Source organism: Pseudophryne corroboree, chromosome 4 (genome assembly GCF_028390025.1).
Source record: "Pseudophryne corroboree isolate aPseCor3 chromosome 4, aPseCor3.hap2, whole genome shotgun sequence".
NCBI lineage: Eukaryota > Metazoa > Chordata > Amphibia > Anura > Myobatrachidae > Pseudophryne > Pseudophryne corroboree.
Window position 1 is genome coordinate 834,586,355 of NC_086447.1, and position 21,450 is coordinate 834,607,804.

At 47.0% G+C, this 21,450-nt stretch overlaps 1 protein-coding gene across 3 annotated transcripts in view; it reads right to left on the reverse strand.

Moving 5' to 3' along the window:
* The window catches only part of SLX4IP (SLX4 interacting protein), a 481,037-nt gene that overhangs the window by 222,251 nt on the left and 237,336 nt on the right, over positions 1 to 21,450 (reverse strand). For all 3 annotated transcript variants that reach the window (XM_063918550.1, XM_063918548.1, XM_063918549.1), the window contains one exon: positions 7,408 to 7,497. In XM_063918550.1, the coding sequence (XP_063774620.1) occupies positions 7,408 to 7,497 (90 nt within the window). The remainder of the gene's footprint in view (positions 1 to 7,407; positions 7,498 to 21,450) is intronic.

Below are 21,450 nucleotides of genomic sequence, written 5' to 3' on the forward strand. Positions count from 1 at the left end.
ATTTTGAATCCCGGGTAAGACTCATACCAGCCACACCAATCACACCGTACAACTTGTGATCTGAACCCAGTTAACAGCATGATAACAGAGGAGCCTCTAGAAAAGATGGCTCACTACAGCAATAACCCGATTTTTTTTTTTTTGGTAACAATAACTATGTACCAGTATTGCAGACAATCCGCACTTGGGATGGGCGCCCAGCATCCACTACGGACTACGAGAAATAGAATTATCGGTAAGTAAATTCTTATTTTCTCTAACGTCCTAAGTGGATGCTGGGGACTCCGTAAGGACCATGGGGATTATACCAAAGCTCCCAAACGGGCGGGAGAGTGCGGATGACTCTGCAGCACCAATTGAGAGAACTCCAGGTCCTCCTCAGCCAGGGTATCAATTTTGTAGAATTTTACAAACGTATTTGCTCCTGACCAAGTAGCTGCTCGGCAAAGTTGTAAAGCCGAGACCCCTCGGGCAGCCGCCCAAGATGAGCCCACCTTCCTTGTGGAGTGGGCATTTACAGATTTTTGGCTGTGGCAGGCCTGCCACAGAATGTGCAAGCTGAATTGTACTACAAATCCAACGAGCAATAGTCTGCTTAGAAGCAGGAGCACCCAGCTTGTTGGGTGCATACAGGATAAACAGCGAGTCAGATTTTCTGACTCCAGCCGTCCTGGAAACATATATTTTCAGGGCCCTGACAACGTCTAGCAACTTGGAGTCCTCCAAGTCCCTAGTAGCCGCAGGCACCACAATAGGTTGGTTAAGGTGAAACGCTGAAACCACCTTAGGGAGAAACTGAGGACGAGTCCTCAATTCCGCCCTGTCCGAATGGAAAATCAGATAAGGGCTTTTACAGGATAAAGCCGCCAATTCTGACACGCGCCTGGCCCAGGCCAGGGCCAACAGCATGACCACTTTCCATGTGAGATATTTTAACTCCACAGATTTAAGTGGTTCAAACCAATGTGACTTTTGGAACCCAAAAAACTACATTGAGATCCCAAAGTGCCACTGGAGGCACAAAAGGAGGCTGTATATGCAGTACCCCTTTTACAAACGTCTGAACTTCAGGGACTGAAGCTAGTTCTTTTTGGAAGAAAATTGACAGGGCCGAAATTTGAACCTTAATGGACCCCAATTTCAGGCCCATAGACACTCCTGTTTGCAGGAAATGTAGGAATCGACCCAGTTGAATTTCCTCCGTCGGGCCTTACTGGCCTCGCACCACGCAACATATTTTCGCCAAATGCGGTGATAATGTTTTGCGGTTACATCCTTCCTGGCTTTGATCAGGATAGGGATGACTTCATCCGGAATGCCTTTTTTCTTTCAGGATCCGGCGTTCAACCGCCATGCCGTCAAACGCAGCCGCGGTAAGTCTTGGAACAGACAGGGTCCTTGTTGGAGCAGGTCCCTTCTTAGAGGTAGAGGCCACGGATCCTCCGTGAGCATCTCTTGAAGTTCCGGTTACCAAGTCCTTCTTGGCCAATCCGGAGCCACGAATATAGTGCTTACTCATCTCCATCTTATCAATCTCAGTACCTTGGGTATGAGAGGCAGAGGAGGGAACACATACACTGACTGGTACACCCACGGTGTTACCAGAGCGTCTACAGCTATTGCCTGAGGGTCCCTTGACCTGGCGCAATACCTGTCGAGTTTTTCCCAACGGTTTATAATCATGTGGAAGACTTCTGGGTGAAGTCCCCACTCTCCCGGGTGGAGGTCGTGCTGAGGAAGTCTGCTTCCCAGTTGTCCACTCCCGGAATGAATACTGCAGACAGTGCTATCACATGATTTTCCGCCCAGCGAAGAATCCTTGCAGCTTCTGCCATTGCCCTCCTGCTTCTTGTGCCACCCTGTCTGTTTACGTGGGTGACTGCCGTGATGTTGTCCGACTGGATCAACACCGGCTGACCTTGAAGCAGAGGTCTTGCTAAGCTTAGAGCATTGTAAATGGCCCTTAGCTTCAGGATATTTATGTGAAGTGATGTCTCCAGGCTTGACCATAAGCCCTGGATATTCCTTCCCTGTGTGACTGCTCCCCAGCCTCGCAGGCTGGCATCCGTGGTCACCAGGACCCAGTCCTGAATGCCGAATCTGCGGCCCTCTAGAAGATGAGCACTCTGCAACCACCACAGGAGGGACACCCTTGTCCTTGGTGACAGGGTTATCCGCTGATGCATCTGAAGATGCGACCCGGACCATTTGTCCAGCAGGTCCCACTGGAAAGTTCTTGCGTGGAATCTGCCGAATGGGATTGCTTCGTAGGAAGCCACCATTTTACCCAGAACCCTTGTGCATTGATGCACTGAGACTTGGCTCGGTTTTAGGAGGTTCCTGACTAGCTCGGATAACTCCCTGGCTTTCCCCTCCGGGAGAAACACCTTTTTCTGGACTGTGTCCAGGATCATCCCTAGGAACAGAAGACAAGTCGTCGGAACCAGCTGCGATTTTGGAATATTGAGAATCCAATCGTGCTGCCGCAACACTACCTGAGATAGTGCTACACCGACCTCCAACTGTTCCCTGGATCTTACCCTTATTAGGGAATCGTCCAAGTAAGGGATAACTAAAATTCCCTTCCTTCGAAGGAATATCATCATTTCGGCCATTACCTTGGTAAAGACCCGGGGTGCCGTGGACCATCCATACGGCAGCGTCTGAACTGATAGTGACAGTTCTGTACCATAAACCTGAGGTACCCTTGGTGAGAAGGGTAAATTTTGACATGAAGGTAAGCATCCTTGATGTCCCGAGACATCATGTAGTCCCCTTCTTCCAGGTTCGCAATCACTGCTCTGAGTGACTCAATCTTGAATTTGAACCTCTGTATGTAAGTGTTCAAAGATTTTAGATTTAGAATCGGTCTCACCGAGCCGTCCGGCTTCGGTACCACAACAGTGTGGAATAATACCCCGTTCCCTGTTGCAGGAGGGGTACCTTGATTATCACCCTGCTGGGAATACAGCTTGTGAATGGCTTCCAAAACTGTCTCCCTGTCAGAAGGAGACATCGGTAAAGCCGACTTTAGGAAAACGGCGAGGGGGAGACGTCTCGAATTCTAATTTGTACCCCTGAGATGTCACCTGAATGATCCAGGGGTCTACTTGCGAGTGAGCCCACTGCGCGCTGAAATTCATTGAGACGGGCCCCCCACCGTGCCTGATTCTGCTTGTAAAGCCCCAGCGTCATACTGAGGGCTTGGCAGAGGCGGGAGAGGGTTTCTGTTCCTGGGAACTGGCTGATTTCTGCAGCCTTTTTCCTCTCCCTCTGTCACGGGGCAGACATGAGGAACATTTTGCCTGCTTGTCCACGAAAAGACTGCGCCTGATAATACGGCGTCTTCTCATGTTGAGAGGTGACCTGGGGTACAAACGTGGATTTCCCAGCTGTTGCCGTGGCCACCAGGTCTGAAAGACCGACCCCAAATAACTCCTCCCCTTATTAAGGCAATACTTCCAAATGCCGTTTGGAATACGCATCACCTGACCACTGACGTGTCCATAACCCTCTACTGGTAGAAATGGACAACGCACTTAGACTTGATGCCAGTCGGCAAATATTCCGCTGTGCATCACGCATATATAGAAATGCATCTTTTAAATGCTCTATAGGCAAAATATACTGTCCCTATCTAGGGTATCGATATTTTCAGTCAGGGAATCCGACCACGCCAACCCAGCACTGCACATCCAGGCTGAGGCGATTGCTGGTCGCAGTATAACACCAGTATGTGTGTAAATACATTTTAGGATACCCTCCTGCTTTCTATCAGCAGGATCATTAAGGGCGGCTATCTCAGGAGAGGTAGAGCCCTTACAAGCGTGTGAGCGCTTTATCCACCCTAGGGGGTGTTTCCCAACGCACCCTAACCTCTGGCGGGAAAGGATATAATGCCAATAACATTTTAGAAATTATCAGTTGTTATCGGGGGAAAACCACGCATCATCACACACCTCATTTAATTTCTCAGATTCAGGAAAACTACAGGTAGTTTTTCCTCACCGAACATAATACCCCTTTTTGGTGGTACTCGTATTATCAGAAATGTGTAAAACATTTTTCATTGCCTCAATCATGTAACGTGTGGCCCTACTGGAAGTCACATTTGTCTCTTCACCGTCGACACTGGAGTCAGTATCCGTGTCGGCGTCTATATCTGCCATCTGAGGTAACGGGCGCTTTAGAGCCCCTGACGGCCTATGAGACGTCTGGACAGGCACAAGCTGAGTAGCCGGCTGTCTCATGTCAACCACTGTCTTTTATACAGAGCTGACACTGTCACGTAATTCCTTCCAACAGTTCATCCACTCAGGTGTCGACCCCCTAGGGGGTGACATCACTATTACAGGCAATCTGCTCCGTCTCCACATCATTTTTCTCCTCATACATGTCGACACAAACGTACCGACATACAGCACACACACAGGGAATGCTCTGATAGAGGACAGGACCCCACTAGCCCTTTGGGGAGACAGAGGGAGAGTTTGCCAGCACACACCAAAGCGCTATATATATACAGGGATAAACTTATATAAGTGTTTTTCCCCTTATAGCTGCTGTATTGTTAATACTGCGCCTAATTAGTGCCCCCCTCTCTTTTTTAACCCTTTCTGTAGTGTAGTGACTGCAGGGGAGAGCCAGGGGAGCTTCCCTCCAACGGAGCTGTGAGGGAAAATGGCGCCAGTGTGCTGAGGAGATAGGCTCCGCCCCTTTTTCGCAGACTTTTCTCCTGCTTTTTTATGGATTCTGGCAGGGGTTAAAATTCATCCATATAGCCCTGGGGGCTATATGTGATGTATTTTCGCCAGCCAAGGTGTTTTTATTGCTGCTCAGGGCGCCCCCCCTAACGCCCTGCACCCTCAGTGACCGAAGTGTGAAGTGTGCTGAGGAGCAATGGCGCACAGCTGCGGTGCTGTGCGCTACCTTGGTGAAGACAGGATGTCTTCTGCCGCCGATTTTCCGGACCTCTTCTGTCTTCTGGCTCTGTAAGGGGGCCGGCGGCGCGGCTCTGGGACCCATCCATGGCTGGGCCTGTGATCGTCCCTCTGGAGCTAATGTCCAGTAGCCTAAGAAGCCCAATCCACTCTGCACGCAGGTGAGTTCGCTTCTTCTCCCCTTAGTCCCTCGATGCAGTGAGCCTGTTGCCAGCAGGTCTCACTGAAAATAAAAAACCTAAACTAAAACTTTCACTAAGAAGCTCAGGAGAGCCCCTAGTGTGCACCCTCTCGTTCGGGCACAAAGATCTAACTGAGGCTTGGAGGAGGGTCATAGGGGGAGGAGCCAGTGCACACCAGATAGTCCTAAAGCTTTCTTTAGATGTGCCCAGTCTCCTGCGGAGCCGCTATTCCCCATGGTCCTTACGGAGTCCCCAGCATCCACTTAGGACGTTAGAGAAATACTTTTTTGCAATTGCCTTTTCATTACTTCAAAACCACACAGACAGAACCTTTTTCTATATTACTAGCTTTGTGGCCATAAGTTGTGTTAATGGTGCAAATGGTTGCATGCCAAACTTACAGGCTGGTTTCATTATCTTTAGGACATTACAATATGGCGTATTGGACAAATTCATTGCATTCCCGATGTGGAACACTGCTCCCATAACTTAGTATGGGGGGCCTACAGTCATCAAAATTAAAGTTTTGGAGTCTGACTGCGGGAACTGACGCTATCTTTCAACGCCATGAGTTCCCAGAGCCCAGCTCCTTACCATGGCAAGCAGGTCTGGGTTGCAAAATAGGTTCCATTTCGATAACTCTGCCCCTTTCTGTGCGCAAAATTCAGTTTACACAGCAGTGTAAGCTTTTACCGCTACTGATTAGCGGCGAAAGTAGCAGTGATGGAGCTTGTTTGGAAAGGCCAATATTAATTACCAGGTAAAAATGCTTGCATGGGAAGCTGTTAAGATACCGTCTGTCAGGATCTCGGCAGTCAGAATACAGACGCCTGAATCCCAACAACCATCAGAATGCAGACGCCAAAATCCCAACGACAGAGTCAGGAGACGGACGCCAAAATCCAGACAGTAAGTATAGCGGCCGGGTAGGGCCGGGTGGTGTTATGTTTAGGCACCATCTGGAGTTGGGTTAAGGTTATGCTGGGGGGAGGGGGAGGTTAGGCTGCGGGAAGCTGAGGTTAGGGCTAGGCACCACTAGGGGGAAATTATGTTTAGGTACTAAATGGAGGGGGGGGGGGGGGGTTAGGCTACGGGGTAGGGAGGGTTAGGGTTAGGCACCACCGGGGGGAGGTTAGGTTTAGGCACTAAGGGGGGGGGGGGTGGGGTTAGTCTGCAGGGAAGGGGGAGTTAGGGTTAGGCTGTCGGAAGCTGGGGTTAGGGTTAGGCACCACCGAGGGGAGGTTATGTTTAGACACTAAGGGCAGGGGCGGGGGTGGGGGGTTAGGCTGCGGGAAGCTGGGGTAAGGGCTAGGCACTACCGGGTGGGGGGGAGGGGGAGGTTAGGGTTAGGCACTAAGGAAGGGGGGGGGGGGGGGGTTGGGGTTAGGCTGTGGGGAAGAGGGAGTTAGGGTTAGGCTGTGGGATGCTGGGGTTAGGGTTAGGCACCACCGGGGGGAGGTTATGTTTAGGCACTAAGTGGGTGGGGGGGGGGGGTTAGGCTGTGGGATGCTGGGGTTTGGGTTAGGCACCACCGGGGGGAGGTTATGTTTAGGCACTAAGTGGGTGGGGGTGGGGGGGTTAGGCTGTGGGAAGCTGGGGTTAGGGTTAGGCACTGCCAGGGGGAGGTTAGGGTTAGGCACTAAGGGAAAGGGTGTTAGGGCTGCAGGAATGGTGGATTAGGGGAGAGAGGACCGCATACTTAACTCGTCCCTGTCTCGATTTTAAAAATCGGGATGCTTGCGTCAGCAGTGTGACTGCCGGCATCCTGTCAACCAGTCACACATACCGAACCCGCTTGCCCAATTAGTGAGCGTGTGGCACACATTTCTCCATTTTATTCAAACTCCCACTTACAACATCTCCCAGACTATACTTCAACATTTTCTACCTACAACAATTATGAGCATTACACAGAAAACCCGGTTTTACAAAATAGATTACTGCATATTACTGAGAATGATTACAGAAAAAAAAAATGTTTTACATGTTTTTTTTAGAACGGTCATTCTACATTAAACAACTGAGCGCAAAGTTAACAACGTACAATTCAGGCAGGAAAATATTGTATGTGGGAAAGGCCAGAATAAGAAGGTTAAAAAAAAAAAAAGTCATTAAATAAGGGAAACAGAACACTTGTCTAATAGTCCCCTAGGAGCTGTTAAAGGTTAGTTATAATTCACAGTAGTCTCAGCATAACAATGAAAATAAGATCTGAGCAAATCAGGCCAGTCCAATTTCTTCCCTGCAGCTATGGGCTTTTGAAGTAGAAATGGTTTTTGTTGTACCTCCTTCTCATGGTCAGAAAACCAGCTGGTGTCTTTACTGGTGCCTTGAGGCAATACATGAAGATCCACCAGAACGGCGAAGTTCCCACACTGCAAGACAAAAGATGAAATCTTTAGGATGTTGTAAGGCGCATGTACAGCACACAGGAAAGGACAGACACCACCCAGGATCGTTCCCAGCTCCCACCTCTGAAGGGGCACATCAAATTACATGATTACTTGACCCACCGCTGGAAGTGACAAATCATTTGTTTAGTGGCCCATTCAAATACTTGCTCCAACGTTTTCAATTAAAGCCATAAAATTAAGGGCACCAGGAAAACCATAAACCAGCCACGGCATGACAAACACATGTGCTGTCACGTTATATAATCTTCATTTACACATAAGGCCGGCATAAATATTTAGTAAATCCTACAACATATTTTAAGTGAATTAAAAAAACATATAATGATGGACGATAAAGAAGCTGGTTAGTAATATATCAGATATATTGTGGGAATTCTAAAACTACGAGGTATTATTTACCGTAAATCATTCACACGGTAAGGATTCACACACACGGTATTAGTGTCCACACCACACAATACTTAATATATGATATAAAGTGTAAGGCTATGCAAAGTATAAAGTGACATTATCCATGTATAGAATAACACGGTGTAGCTTTCTAAATGACATCAGAAAACACATCTCTATGCATAAAGTAAAACTGGACAAAGCAGAAACAGCCTCAAGAACACAACGTGGTACCTAACTAGATTGGCTACACAGGACCAACCTATATCTTTGGTCTAATGGGCCCTACTCACTTGGCGATGTGCCGCCGAGGTGCCCGACGGCCGATACGGCCGACGAGCGACCCGGCGGCGGGGGGGCAGTGACGGGGGGAGTGAAGTTTCTTCACTCCCCCCGTCACCCGGCTGCATTGAAGTGCAGGCAAATATGGACGAGATCGTCCATATTGGCCTGCATGCACAGCCGACGGGAGACCAGCGATGAACGAGCGCGGGGACGCGCATCGTTCATCGCTTAAGTCTCCACACTGAAAGATATGAACGAGTTCTCGTTCATTTATGAACGAGATCGTTCATATCTTTCAGAATATCGCCAAGTGTGTAGGGCCTATAAGAACGGACGATTGTGGCGGCTTCCTTCACGGTCACCTATACTTTGTATAATATCATCAATGTACTGAATGATTGATTACTCACAATGCTAAAAAGTCTTTATTGTTAGAAAAAAGGAATATGATGTACAACTTCCAGTTATAACCCCTTTGTATTATTACATATATATCTATGTACATTTTATCCTATACTGTGATGTCCATGATGTCTCAATAAAAAATTTTGTAAAAAAAAAAAAAGAAAATATATTTTTTTTCTTTTTTACAGATTTACATTTTTTTTTCATACAGGAAAAATTTAAAAAATCAAAAAGAGAAATAAATTATTGCTGCTTTTTTTATAATACACATATAATGTACGCCATGTTGTAATATATAAGAATACTAGACATCACTGGGGAATGTAACGGTAGTAGGCAGTGTCCTGCTATACAGGTTGTGGATCTGTGAGGGGACCTTTAACTATCTGACTATTGATGTCTCAATAAAAAATTTTGTAAAAAAAAAAAAAGAAAATATATTTTTTTTCTTTTTTACAGATTTACATTTTTTTTCATACAGGAAAAATTTAAAAAATCAAAAAGAGAAATAAATTATTGCTGCTTTTTTTTATAATACACATATAATGTACGCCATGTTGTAATATATAAGAATACTAGACATCACTGGGGAATGTAACGGTAGTAGGCAGTGTCCTGCTATACAGGTTGTGGATCTGTGAGGGGACCTTTAACTATCTGTAAGTATTATACTAATAAACACTGAAAAGATGACATCAGAATTAGATGATTATACGCAATGACATCACTGGTTGAACAAATAGTATTTAAGAGAATTTACACATAGTAAGTTCTTGGGGTTTACATTGTCACTACACCAGTAGCGGTTTTACCGCTATGCTACCAAGGCAGCCACTTAGGGCCCGGCGGGTCCCAGGGGGCCCGGCGACAGGGCTGAATCATGACACCTCAAGCTCATGTTCAAGTGCTGGGCTGGCCGAATACTCCCGATAGCCTGTCAGTGATCCCATCTTCTGGGTTCCGGCTCAGCCTCCATCGCTCCCCTGTGTCTCAGTGTGCTGTGCATGTGATCCGGAGCTGGCCCCGGACACGCCCAGTGTTGAGGGTGAGGAGGTAGGTGTTTGTGGTTCAGTGGATGCCTGCCCTGCATTACTGCAATGTTTGGTGGAGGGTGGAGGGGGGGGCGGGGTATCCGTTCACATGGTCGACCATGTTATGGTCGACAGTCATTAGGTCGACCACTTTTGGTCGACATTGACATGGTCGACATGGACACATGAAAAGGTCGACATGAGTTTAACTTTTTTTTCTTTTGGGGAACTTTTCCATACTTTACGATCCATGTGGACTACGATTGGAACGGTAATCTGTGCCGAGCGAAGCGAAGGCACCATGCCCGAAGCATGGCGAGCGAAGCGAGCCATGCGAGGGGACGCGGTGCACTAATTGGGGTTCCCAGTCACTTTACGAAAAAAACGACACCAAAAAAAGTAAAAAAACTCATGTCGACCTTTTCACGTGTCGACCATTTTCACGTGTCGACCATGTGTCCATGTCGACAAATAGTGGTCGACCTAATGACTGTCGACCATAACATGGTCGACCATTCATACCGGAACCGGAGGGGGGGGGAGGGGGGGGGTTCAGACCACAGCAGTACCATCTTGCTGGCTACAAATGGGTGCGAGGGTGGGGAGGACAGTGGCATACACTGACAGGGAGTAGGATGATTGAGGAAGGGGGCCCCACATCGGTGTCTTGCTTAGGGCCCCGTGAGGTCTACATCTGCTTCTGCATTACACACAGGCTTGGTCCCTGAGAGTTTCCCGAGCATCTGTCCAATATGTGTATTGCTAACGGTTCACAGTTCTTTGACACGTGATGGTGAAGTTACCAATAAAGCAGCAGTGAGTCTCTGGAATAGCTGTCATTCAGCAGCATCTATACCCTGGAAACACTCATGTGATAGCGAGCCTTCCACATAGACAGCTATTTGCTGATAAGGGACGATGATGTTTTGCAGTCTTGTAATGTGAGGTTAATTCACTAACATGGAACAGATAACACTAATGGGAGTAACCCATAGCAACTGATCATATTTAATGCGCAAGCTTTCACAAGTATCCCACCAAAGACCTATTTAAAAAAGCTTGCAAACCCTCTTATGCAGTAGCTATAGTTAGGATGGTGATAGCAGTGGTGGGGTGGGGGTTCAGCTGGCTGGGGAAAGGAGGGGGGGGGGCACATCTGTAAAAAAAGAAAAAGTATATATATTTTTTTAACAATTCTTACATATGTACTAGGCCTTGGAGAGTGATAAAGTAGAGAGAGAGAGAGAGATAAACTACCAACCAATCAACTTCTGTCATTTATCAAACACACCCTGCAACATGGCAGTTTGGAAGCTGACTGGCTGGTACTTTATCTCTCTCCATGGATTAGTACAGTACATCTCCTCCGAAATATTTATTTAAAAAAAAAAATTCAGTTCCTCCCTATGAAATCCTTTGGTGTCAGAGTTGAAATCAGAGTGGAGAATTCACATTCTTTCACACGTGAAACTCATACACTACAACCTACATGTCAGGGAGGAGTATTCCATAAGTAAATTGGGTATGCAATTACATCTCTGAATCAGTTTCAACTGCTGCATTCTTGTGGCTACAAACAAACTAGGGCTGTCCTCGTAGTGCGGCGTATTTCACACACACACACACACACAACACAAGCATTTTATTCAGTTCTGCAGTTGCAGCTTTTGTCTACAGCAATCAAGCTAACAAGATGCAATCATCGGCAAGGACAATGATTACAATTTGGAATCTGCATAAGAGAATCTGACTCTGGTATAATTATTGAAATCGATATAAATCCTTAAAACACATGTTTTCAAGTCTTAAACTGATTCTGTTGCAAAGACTGTAAGTGGCAACTGTGTACTTGCTAACTCTCCCAGAATGTCCGTCAGATGTCCAAATTTCGGAGGGCTCTCCCCCACATTCAGGAAAGTAGTCCACCATCCCAGTTGCACCCACTCTATCAGTGGAATGGGTGGTCTGGGGGGCATGAGGATGCGATTTGCAGTAAATCGAGCCTCTGTCCCCTACTGCACAAAGCCACAAATTGTGACATTGTACACCTGGAAGTGGGGCCACAATTAAACAATTAGTGGAGCCAGGCCACGTGCACCACCCACCTAGACATTAGAGATGAGCGGGTTCGGTTTCTCTGAATCCGAACCCGCCAGAACTTCATGTTTTTTTTCACGGGTCCGAGCGACTCGGATCTTCCCGCCTTGCTCGGTTAACCCGAGCGCGCCCGAACGTCATCATGACGCTGTCGGATTCTCGCGAGGCTCGGATTCTATCGCGAGACTCGGATTCTATATAAGGAGCCGCGCGTCGCCGCCATTTTCACACGTGCATTGAGATTGATAGGGAGAGGACGTGGCTGGCGTCCTCTCCGTTTAGACACTTGATTTACTAATTTTGGGGAGCATTAGGAGTACTCAGTAGTGTACAGTGCAGAGTTTTGCTGATAGTGACCAGTGACCACCACTTTTATTTATAATCCGTTCTCTGCCTGAAAAAAGCGATACACAGCACACAGTGACTCAGTCACATACCATATCTGTGTGCACTGCTCAGGCTCAGGCCAGTGTGCTGCATCATCTATATATATTATATATCTGTCTGACTGCTCAGCTCACACAGCTTATAATTGTGGGGGAGACTGGGGAGCACTACTGCAGTGCCAGTTATAGGTTATAGCAGGAGCCAGGAGTACATAATATTATATTAAAATTAAACAGTGCACACTTTTGCTGCAGGAGTGCCACTGCCAGTGTGACTAGTGACCAGTGACCTGACCACCAGTATATAATATTAGTAGTATACTATCTCTTTATCAACCAGTCTATATTAGCAGCAGACACAGTACAGTGCGGTAGTTCACGGCTGTGGCTACCTCTGTGTCGGCACTCGGCAGCCCGTCCATAATTGTATATACCACCTAACCGTGGTTTTTTTTTCTTTCTTTATACATACATACTAGTTACGAGTATACTATCTCTTTATCAACCAGTCTATATATTAGCAGCAGACACAGTACAGTGCGGTAGTTCACGGCTGTGGCTACCTCTGTGTCGGCACTCGGCAGCCCGTCCATAATTGTATATACCACCTAACCGTGGTTTTTTTTTCTTTCTTTATACATACATACTAGTTACGAGTATACTATCTCTTTATCAACCAGTCTATATATTAGCAGCAGACACAGTACAGTGCGGTAGTTCACGGCTGTGGCTACCTCTGTGTCGGCACTCGGCAGCCCGTCCATAATTGTATATACCACCTAACCGTGGTTTTTTTTTCTTTCTTTATACATACATACTAGTTACGAGTATACTATCTCTTTATCAACCAGTCTATATATTAGCAGCAGACACAGTACAGTGCGGTAGTTCACGGCTGTGGCTACCTCTGTGTCGGCACTCGGCAGCCCGTCCATAATTGTATATACCACCTAACCGTGTTTTTTTTTTCTTTCTTTATACATACATACTAGTTACGAGTATACTATCTCTTTATCAACCAGTCTATATATTAGCAGCAGACACAGTACAGTGCGGTAGTTCACGGCTGTGGCTACCTCTGTGTCGGCACTCGGCAGCCCGTCCATAATTGTATATACCACCTAACCGTGGTTTTTTTTTCTTTCTTTATACATACATACTAGTTACGAGTATACTATCTCTTTATCAACCAGTCTATATATTAGCAGCAGACACAGTACAGTGCGGTAGTTCACGGCTGTGGCTACCTCTGTGTCGGCACTCGGCAGCCCGTCCATAATTGTATATACCACCTAACCGTGGTTTTTTTTTCTTTCTTTATACATACATACTAGTTACGAGTATACTATCTCTTTATCAACCAGTCTATATATTAGCAGCAGACACAGTACAGTGCGGTAGTTCACGGCTGTGGCTACCTCTGTGTCGGCACTCGGCAGCCCGTCCATAATTGTATACTAGTATCCAATCCATCCATCTCCATTGTTTACCTGAGGTGCCTTTTAGTTGTGCCTATTAAAATATGGAGAACAAAAATGTTGAGGTTCCAAAATTAGGGAAAGATCAAGATCCACTTCCACCTCGTGCTGAAGCTGCTGCCACTAGTCATGGCCGAGACGATGAAATGCCAGCAACGTCGTCTGCCAAGGCCGATGCCCAATGGCATAGTACAAAGCATGTCAAAACCAAAACACCAAATATCAGTAAAAAAAGGACTCCAAAACCTAAAATAAAATTGTCGGAGGAGAAGCGTAAACTTGCCAATATGCCATTTACCACACGGAGTGGCAAGGAACGGCTGAGGCCCTGGCCTATGTTCATGGCTAGTGGTTCAGCTTCACATGAGGATGGAAGCACTCAGCCTCTCGCTAGAAAACTGAAAAGACTCAAGCTGGCAAAAGCACCGCAAAGAACTGTGCGTTCTTTGAAATCCCAAATCCACAAGGAGAGTCCAATTGTGTCGGTTGCGATGCCTGACCTTCCCAACACTGGACGTGAAGAGCATGCGCCTTCCACCATTTGCACGCCCCCTGCAAGTGCTGGAAGGAGCACCCGCAGTCCAGTTCCTGATAGTCAGATTGAAGATGTCAGTGTTGAAGTACACCAGGATGAGGAGGATATGGGTGTTGCTGGCGCTGGGGAGGAAATTGACCAGGAGGATTCTGATGGTGAGGTGGTTTGTTTAAGTCAGGCACCCGGGGAGACACCTGTTGTCCGTGGGAGGAATATGGCCGTTGACATGCCAGGTGAAAATACCAAAAAAATCAGCTCTTCGGTGTGGAGGTATTTCACCAGAAATGCGGACAACAGGTGTCAAGCCGTGTGTTCCCTTTGTCAAGCTGTAATAAGTAGGGGTAAGGACGTTAACCACCTCGGAACATCCTCCCTTATACGTCACCTGCAGCGCATTCATAATAAGTCAGTGACAAGTTCAAAAACTTTGGGTGACAGCGGAAGCAGTCCACTGACCAGTAAATCCCTTCCTCTTGTAACCAAGCTCACGCAAACCACCCCACCAACTCCCTCAGTGTCAATTTCCTCCTTCCCCAGGAATGCCAATAGTCCTGCAGGCCATGTCACTGGCAATTCTGACGAGTCCTCTCCTGCCTGGGATTCCTCCGATGCATCCTTGCGTGTAACGCCTACTGCTGCTGGCGCTGCTGTTGTTGCCGCTGGGAGTCGATGGTCATCCCAGAGGGGAAGTCGTAAGCCCACTTGTACTACTTCCAGTAAGCAATTGACTGTTCAACAGTCCTTTGCGAGGAAGATGAAATATCACAGCAGTCATCCTACTGCAAAGCGGATAACTGAGTCCTTGACAACTATGTTGGTGTTAGACGTGCGTCCGGTATCCGCCGTTAGTTCACAGGGAACTAGACAATTTATTGAGGCAGTGTGCCCCCGTTACCAAATACCATCTAGGTTCCACTTCTCTAGGCAGGCGATACCGAGAATGTACACGGACGTCAGAAAAAGACTCACCAGTGTCCTAAAAAATGCAGTTGTACCCAATGTCCACTTAACCACGGACATGTGGACAAGTGGAGCAGGGCAGGGTCAGGACTATATGACTGTGACAGCCCACTGGGTAGATGTATGGACTCCCGCCGCAAGAACAGCAGCGGCGGCACCAGTAGCAGCATCTCGCAAACGCCAACTCTTTCCTAGGCAGGCTACGCTTTGTATCACCGCTTTCCAGAATACGCACACAGCTGAAAACCTCTTACGGCAACTGAGGAAGATCATCGCGGAATGGCTTACCTCAATTGGACTCTCCTGTGGATTTGTGGCATCGGACAACGCCAGCAATATTGTGTGTGCATTAAATATGGGCAAATTCCAGCACGTCCCATGTTTTGCACATACCTTGAATTTGGTGGTGCAGAATTTTTTAAAAAACGACAGGGGCGTGCAAGAGATGCTGTCGGTGGCCAGAAAAATTGCGGGACACTTTCGGCGTACAGGCACCACGTACAGAAGACTGGAGCACCACCAAAAACTACTGAACCTGCCCTGCCATCATCTGAAGCAAGAAGTGGTAACGAGGTGGAATTCAACCCTCTATATGCTTCAGAGGTTGGAGGAGCAGCAAAAGGCCATTCAAGCCTATACAATTGAGCACGATATAGTAGGTGGAATGCACCTGTCTCAAGTGCAGTGGAGAATGATTTCAACGTTGTGCAAGGTTCTGATGCCCTTTGAACTTGCCACACGTGAAGTCAGTTCAGACACTGCCAGCCTGAGTCAGGTCATTCCCCTCATCAGGCTTTTGCAGAAGAAGCTGGAGGCATTGAAGAAGGAGCTAAAAGGGAGCGATTCCGCTAGGCATGTGGGACTTGTGGATGCAGCCCTTAATTCGCTTAACAAGGATTCACGGGTGGTCAATCTGTTGAAATCAGAGCACTACATTTTGGCCACCGTGCTCGATCCTAGATTTAAAGCCTACCTTGGATCTCTCTTTCCGGCAGACACAGGTCTGCTGGGGTTGAAAGACCTGCTGGTGACAAAATTGTCAAGTCAAGCGGAACGCGACCTGTCAACATCTCCTTCACATTCTCCCGCAACTGGGGGTGCGAGGAAAAGGCTCAGAATTCCGAGCCCACCCGCTGGCGGTGATGCAGGGCAGTCTGGAGCGACTGCTGATGCTGACATCTGGTCCGGACTGAAGGACCTGACAACGATTACGGACATGTCGTCTACTGTCACTGCATATGATTCTCTCAACATTGATAGAATGGTGGAGGATTATATGAGTGACCGCATCCAAGTAGGCACGTCACACAGTCCGTACTTATACTGGCAGGAAAAAGAGGCAATTTGGAGGCCCTTGCACAAACTGGCTTTATTCTACCTAAGTTGCCCTCCCACAAGTGTGTACTCCGAAAGAGTGTTTAGTGCCGCCGCTCACCTTGTCAGCAATCGGCGTACGAGGTTACATCCAGAAAATGTGGAGAAGATGATGTTCATTAAAATGAATTATAATCAATTCCTCCGCGGAGACATTGACCAGCAGCAATTGCCTCCACAAAGTACACAGGGAGCTGAGATGGTGGATTCCAGTGGGGACGAATTGATAATCTGTGAGGAGGGGGATGTACACGGTGATATATCGGAGGGTGAAGATGAGGTGGACATCTTGCCTCTGTAGAGCCAGTTTGTGCAAGGAGAGATTAATTGCTTCTTTTTTGGGGGGGGTCCAAACCAACCCGTCATATCAGTCACAGTCGTGTGGCAGACCCTGTCACTGAAATGATGGGTTGGTTAAAGTGTGCATGTCCTGTTTTGTTTACACAACATAAGGGTGGGTGGGAGGGCCCAAGGACAATTCCATCTTGCACCTCTTTTTTCTTTTCTTTTTCTTTGCATCATGTGCTGATTGGGGAGGGTTTTTTGGAAGGGACATCCTGCGTGACACTGCAGTGCCACTCCTAGATGGGCCCGGTGTTTGTGTCGGCCACTAGGGTCGCTAATCTTACTCACACAGTCAGCTACCTCATTGCGCCTCTTTTTTTCTTTGCATCATGTGCTGTTTGGGGAGGGTTTTTTGGAAGGGACATCCTGCGTGACACTGCAGTGCCACTCCTAGATGGGCCCGGTGTTTGTGTCGGCCACTAGGGTCGCTAATCTTACTCACACAGTCAGCTACCTCATTGCGCCTCTTTTTTTCTTTGCGTCATGTGCTGTTTGGGGAGGGTTTTTTGGAAGGGACATCCTGCGTGACACTGCAGTGCCACTCCTAGATGGGCCCGGTGTTTGTGTCGGCCACTAGGGTCGCTAATCTTACTCACACAGTCAGCTACCTCATTGCGCCTCTTTTTTTCTTTGCGTCATGTGCTGTTTGGGGAGGGTTTTTTGGAAGGGACATCCTGCGTGACACTGCAGTGCCACTCCTAGATGGGCCCGGTGTTTGTGTCGGCCACTAGGGTCGCTAATCTTACTCACACAGTCAGCTACCTCATTGCGCCTCTTTTTTTCTTTGCGTCATGTGCTGTTTGGGGAGGGTTTTTTGGAAGGGACATCCTGCGTGACACTGCAGTGCCACTCCTAGATGGGCCCGGTGTTTGTGTCGGCCACTAGGGTCGCTAATCTTACTCACACAGTCAGCTACCTCATTGCGCCTCTTTTTTTCTTTGCGTCATGTGCTGTTTGGGGAGGGTTTTTTGGAAGGGACATCCTGCGTGACACTGCAGTGCCGCTCCTAGATGGGCCCGGTGTTTGTGTCGGCCACTAGGGTCGCTAATCTTACTCACACAGTCAGCTACCTCATTGCGCCTCTTTTTTTCTTTGCGTCATGTGCTGTTTGGGGAGGGTTTTTTGGAAGGGACATCCTGCGTGACACTGCAGTGCCACTCCTAGATGGGCCCGGTGTTTGTGTCGGCCACTAGGGTCGCTAATCTTACTCACACAGCTACCTCATTGCGCCTCTTTTTTTCTTTGCGTCATGTGCTGTTTGGGGAGGGTTTTTTGGAAGGGACATCCTGCGTGACACTGCAGTGCCACTCCTAGATGGGCCCGGTGTTTGTGTCGGCCACTAGGGTCGCTAATCTTACTCACACAGCTACCTCATTGCGCCTCTTTTTTTCTTTGCGTCATGTGCTGTTTGGGGAGGGTTTTTTGGAAGGGCCATCCTGCGTGACACTGCAGTGCCACTCCTAGATGGGCCCGGTGTTTGTGTCGGCCACTAGGGTCGCTAATCTTACTCACACAGCTACCTCATTGCGCCTCTTTTTTTCTTTGCGTCATGTGCTGTTTGGGGAGGGTTTTTTGGAAGGGCCATCCTGCGTGACACTGCAGTGCCACTCCTAGATGGGCCCGGAGTTTGTGTCGGCCACTAGGGTCGCTAATCTTACTCACACAGCTACCTCATTGCGCCTCTTTTTTTCTTTGCGTCATGTGCTGTTTGGGGAGGGTTTTTTGGAAGGGACATCCTGCGTGACACTGCAGTGCCACTCCTAGATGGGCCCGGTGTTTGTGTCGGCCACTAGGGTCGCTTATCTTACTCACACAGCGACCTCGGTGCAAATTTTAGGACTAAAAATAATATTGTGAGGTGTGAGGTATTCAGAATAGACTGAAAATGAGTGTAAATTATGGTTTTTGAGGTTAATAATACTTTGGGATCAAAATGACCCCCAAATTCTATGATTTAAGCTGTTTTTTAGTGTTTTTTGAAAAAAACACCCGAATCCAAAACACACCCGAATCCGACAAAAAAAATTCGGTGAGGTTTTGCCAAAACGCGGTCGAACCCAAAACACGGCCGCGGAACCGAACCCAAAACCAAAACACAAAACCCGAAAAATTTCAGGCGCTCATCTCTACTAGACATCCCTCTTGGATCTCCCCCAGTGGGGACATGTAATGCAGGGTGCTACACCTGCAGATAAATTTGGCATATCTGGTACACTCGGTAACCCCAGACAGCGATTATCAGATCGGTGTGCACCCATACATGCGGAGCAATTTCTAGCTCACAGTGTACTTCCTTCAGATTTCTACCAGGATCAGGAGTCTGGGAACCAGATATGGTGTGCAGCAACATCAAGTCCTGATCTGACCATTGCAGGAGCACTCTCCAATTATCAAGTCAATCATGTAATTATCGGTCAGATAACTGTATAATATGTGCTCGGCTGAAGTAGTAAATAAGTATGCAATGAAAGTAGAAAGAGCCTGGAACCTACATACGATGCTTAATAAATCCTGGCCACCTCTTCATGTGAGTGATCGTATTATAACACACACAAATATAGAGAATTTGTACATGTATTGTACACCTGAGTGTACAGACAGCACATCTCAAGGGGATGTAGTCATTAGGTCGACACCAGAATGTTGACAGTTATAATGTTGACATTGTTAAAGTGTCAACAGGCAATGTGTCAACATTCTCAGGCTGTTGACAGCTAACATGTAAAATAATGTTAACGTTGTAAAATGTCAACATTAGGGTTGGGCACTGTGGGAAGTTAGTGTTACACTATTGGGGGGGGGGGGGGCGTTAAGCACTGTGGGAAGTTAGTGTTAGGCTATGGGGGAGGGGGGGAGTTAGACACTACAGGGAAGTTAGTGTTAGGCTATGGGGGAGGGGGGGAGTTAGACACTACAGGGAAGTTAGTGTTAGGTTATGGGGGAGGAGGGGAGTTAGACACTACAGGGAAGTTAGTGAAAGGCTATTGGGAGGGTGAGGAGTTAGGCACTACGGGGAAATTTGTGTTAGGCTATGAGGTGTTGGTTTAGGCAGTAGATGGAGTGTTAAGGCAGAGACATTCACTGGAAAGCCGCTTCAACAGACGACTCCACCAGAAGCGATACTCACATGACCACCAGGACCTGGAAGACGCCGCTGGAGCAGGTAGGTCACTGCTGGACCACCTGGGATGATGTGTAGAAATTCTAACATGTTGACATTTCATTAGTATCTACATGAGCGTCGACATGGTCAATGTCAACATTATGACCCTGTTGACAGTCTCATGTCGACATTACAACCATTTGACATATCATACAGCACCCCATCAGGAGATCTTTGCTAGAGGGACTGCAGTTAGCAATGTCAGGATAATCGCAGTATAGAGTGATGTTAGAACAGCTGTGGATAGTCCGCACAGCATCAGTCCGTAGTAAGACATGTTGGAGGATATCTGTCCGGATCTGTCCTTGGTAAGACATGTTGGAGGGTCGTTTGAGGATTCTAATCTCCGTGAATCTGGCTTTGAATGGAAGATCAATTGGGATGAGTAAAACGACTTTAGGACTTTTTATTTTGAATGGGAAGAACCCCATAGATTCTGACTAGCCACTGCATGCAGTAACAGACTTCACTTGTCTGATCAATAACAACAATGTCGTAAAATAGACAATCTAGACAATCACAACAAAGCAAAACAAAGCCATTGTTACACAATGTTCTGTACACAAGGAACAGGATCGGCTGCTTTGAGAGAACTCGGTATTGCAAGTCCCAGTCAGGTGAAGATGAGACTGTGAAAGTAACATGAGGCAAACAGCTTTCATTTCTTCATTCCAGTTTCACAATACGACTAATTAAAGGCTAATGTCTAATGATAGCACCCTTAAGAGGACAACCAAATATTACATATTTTTATTTTTCTATATATGAAGCATTAAAACTGGTGTTCATTCTAGCACCCTGCACCTAAACAGTGAGGAGGACATATTTTCATTTTAAAGGGCAAAATTTTAGATGTGATGTATTACTACAGCTACTGTAGGTGTAGTAACACATCACATATACAATTTTGCCCTTAAAAATTCAAATATGCCCTCCTCACTGATTAAGTACAGGGTGCAAGAATGAACAGCAAAAACGCACATATCCATTATCCCAATACAGCTATTTTAAAAACTAAAGTGATTATGGATAAATACAACAACATGGGAATGAAGGCAATCCGTTACTTATGACTGATGCCACTTACCACATGTTGATGATACTGCTGGAATGGTATGTATAAAAAACAAAATTATAATGGAAAGCATAACAACATTATTTAATAACCATTATACTTAAGGCCGATTCCATTCCACAGCCTGTACGGGGCATTCCTGTTACCATGGATACCATAACCAAACTCTGAGTTTCTACTGCTACAAGATAGAGAAGCACCATCCTCTTAAGCAATTGGCAAACTAGGTATAACGTAGAGAGCAACTCCATATTTAAACCACAGATAATAATCTAACCGCGCTAGCCTGAAACAACGAGATTTATGGTAAGAACTTAACGTTGTTAAATCTCTTTCTGCGAGGTACACTGGGCTCCACAAGGATTAACATCGGGGTGTAGAGTAGGATCT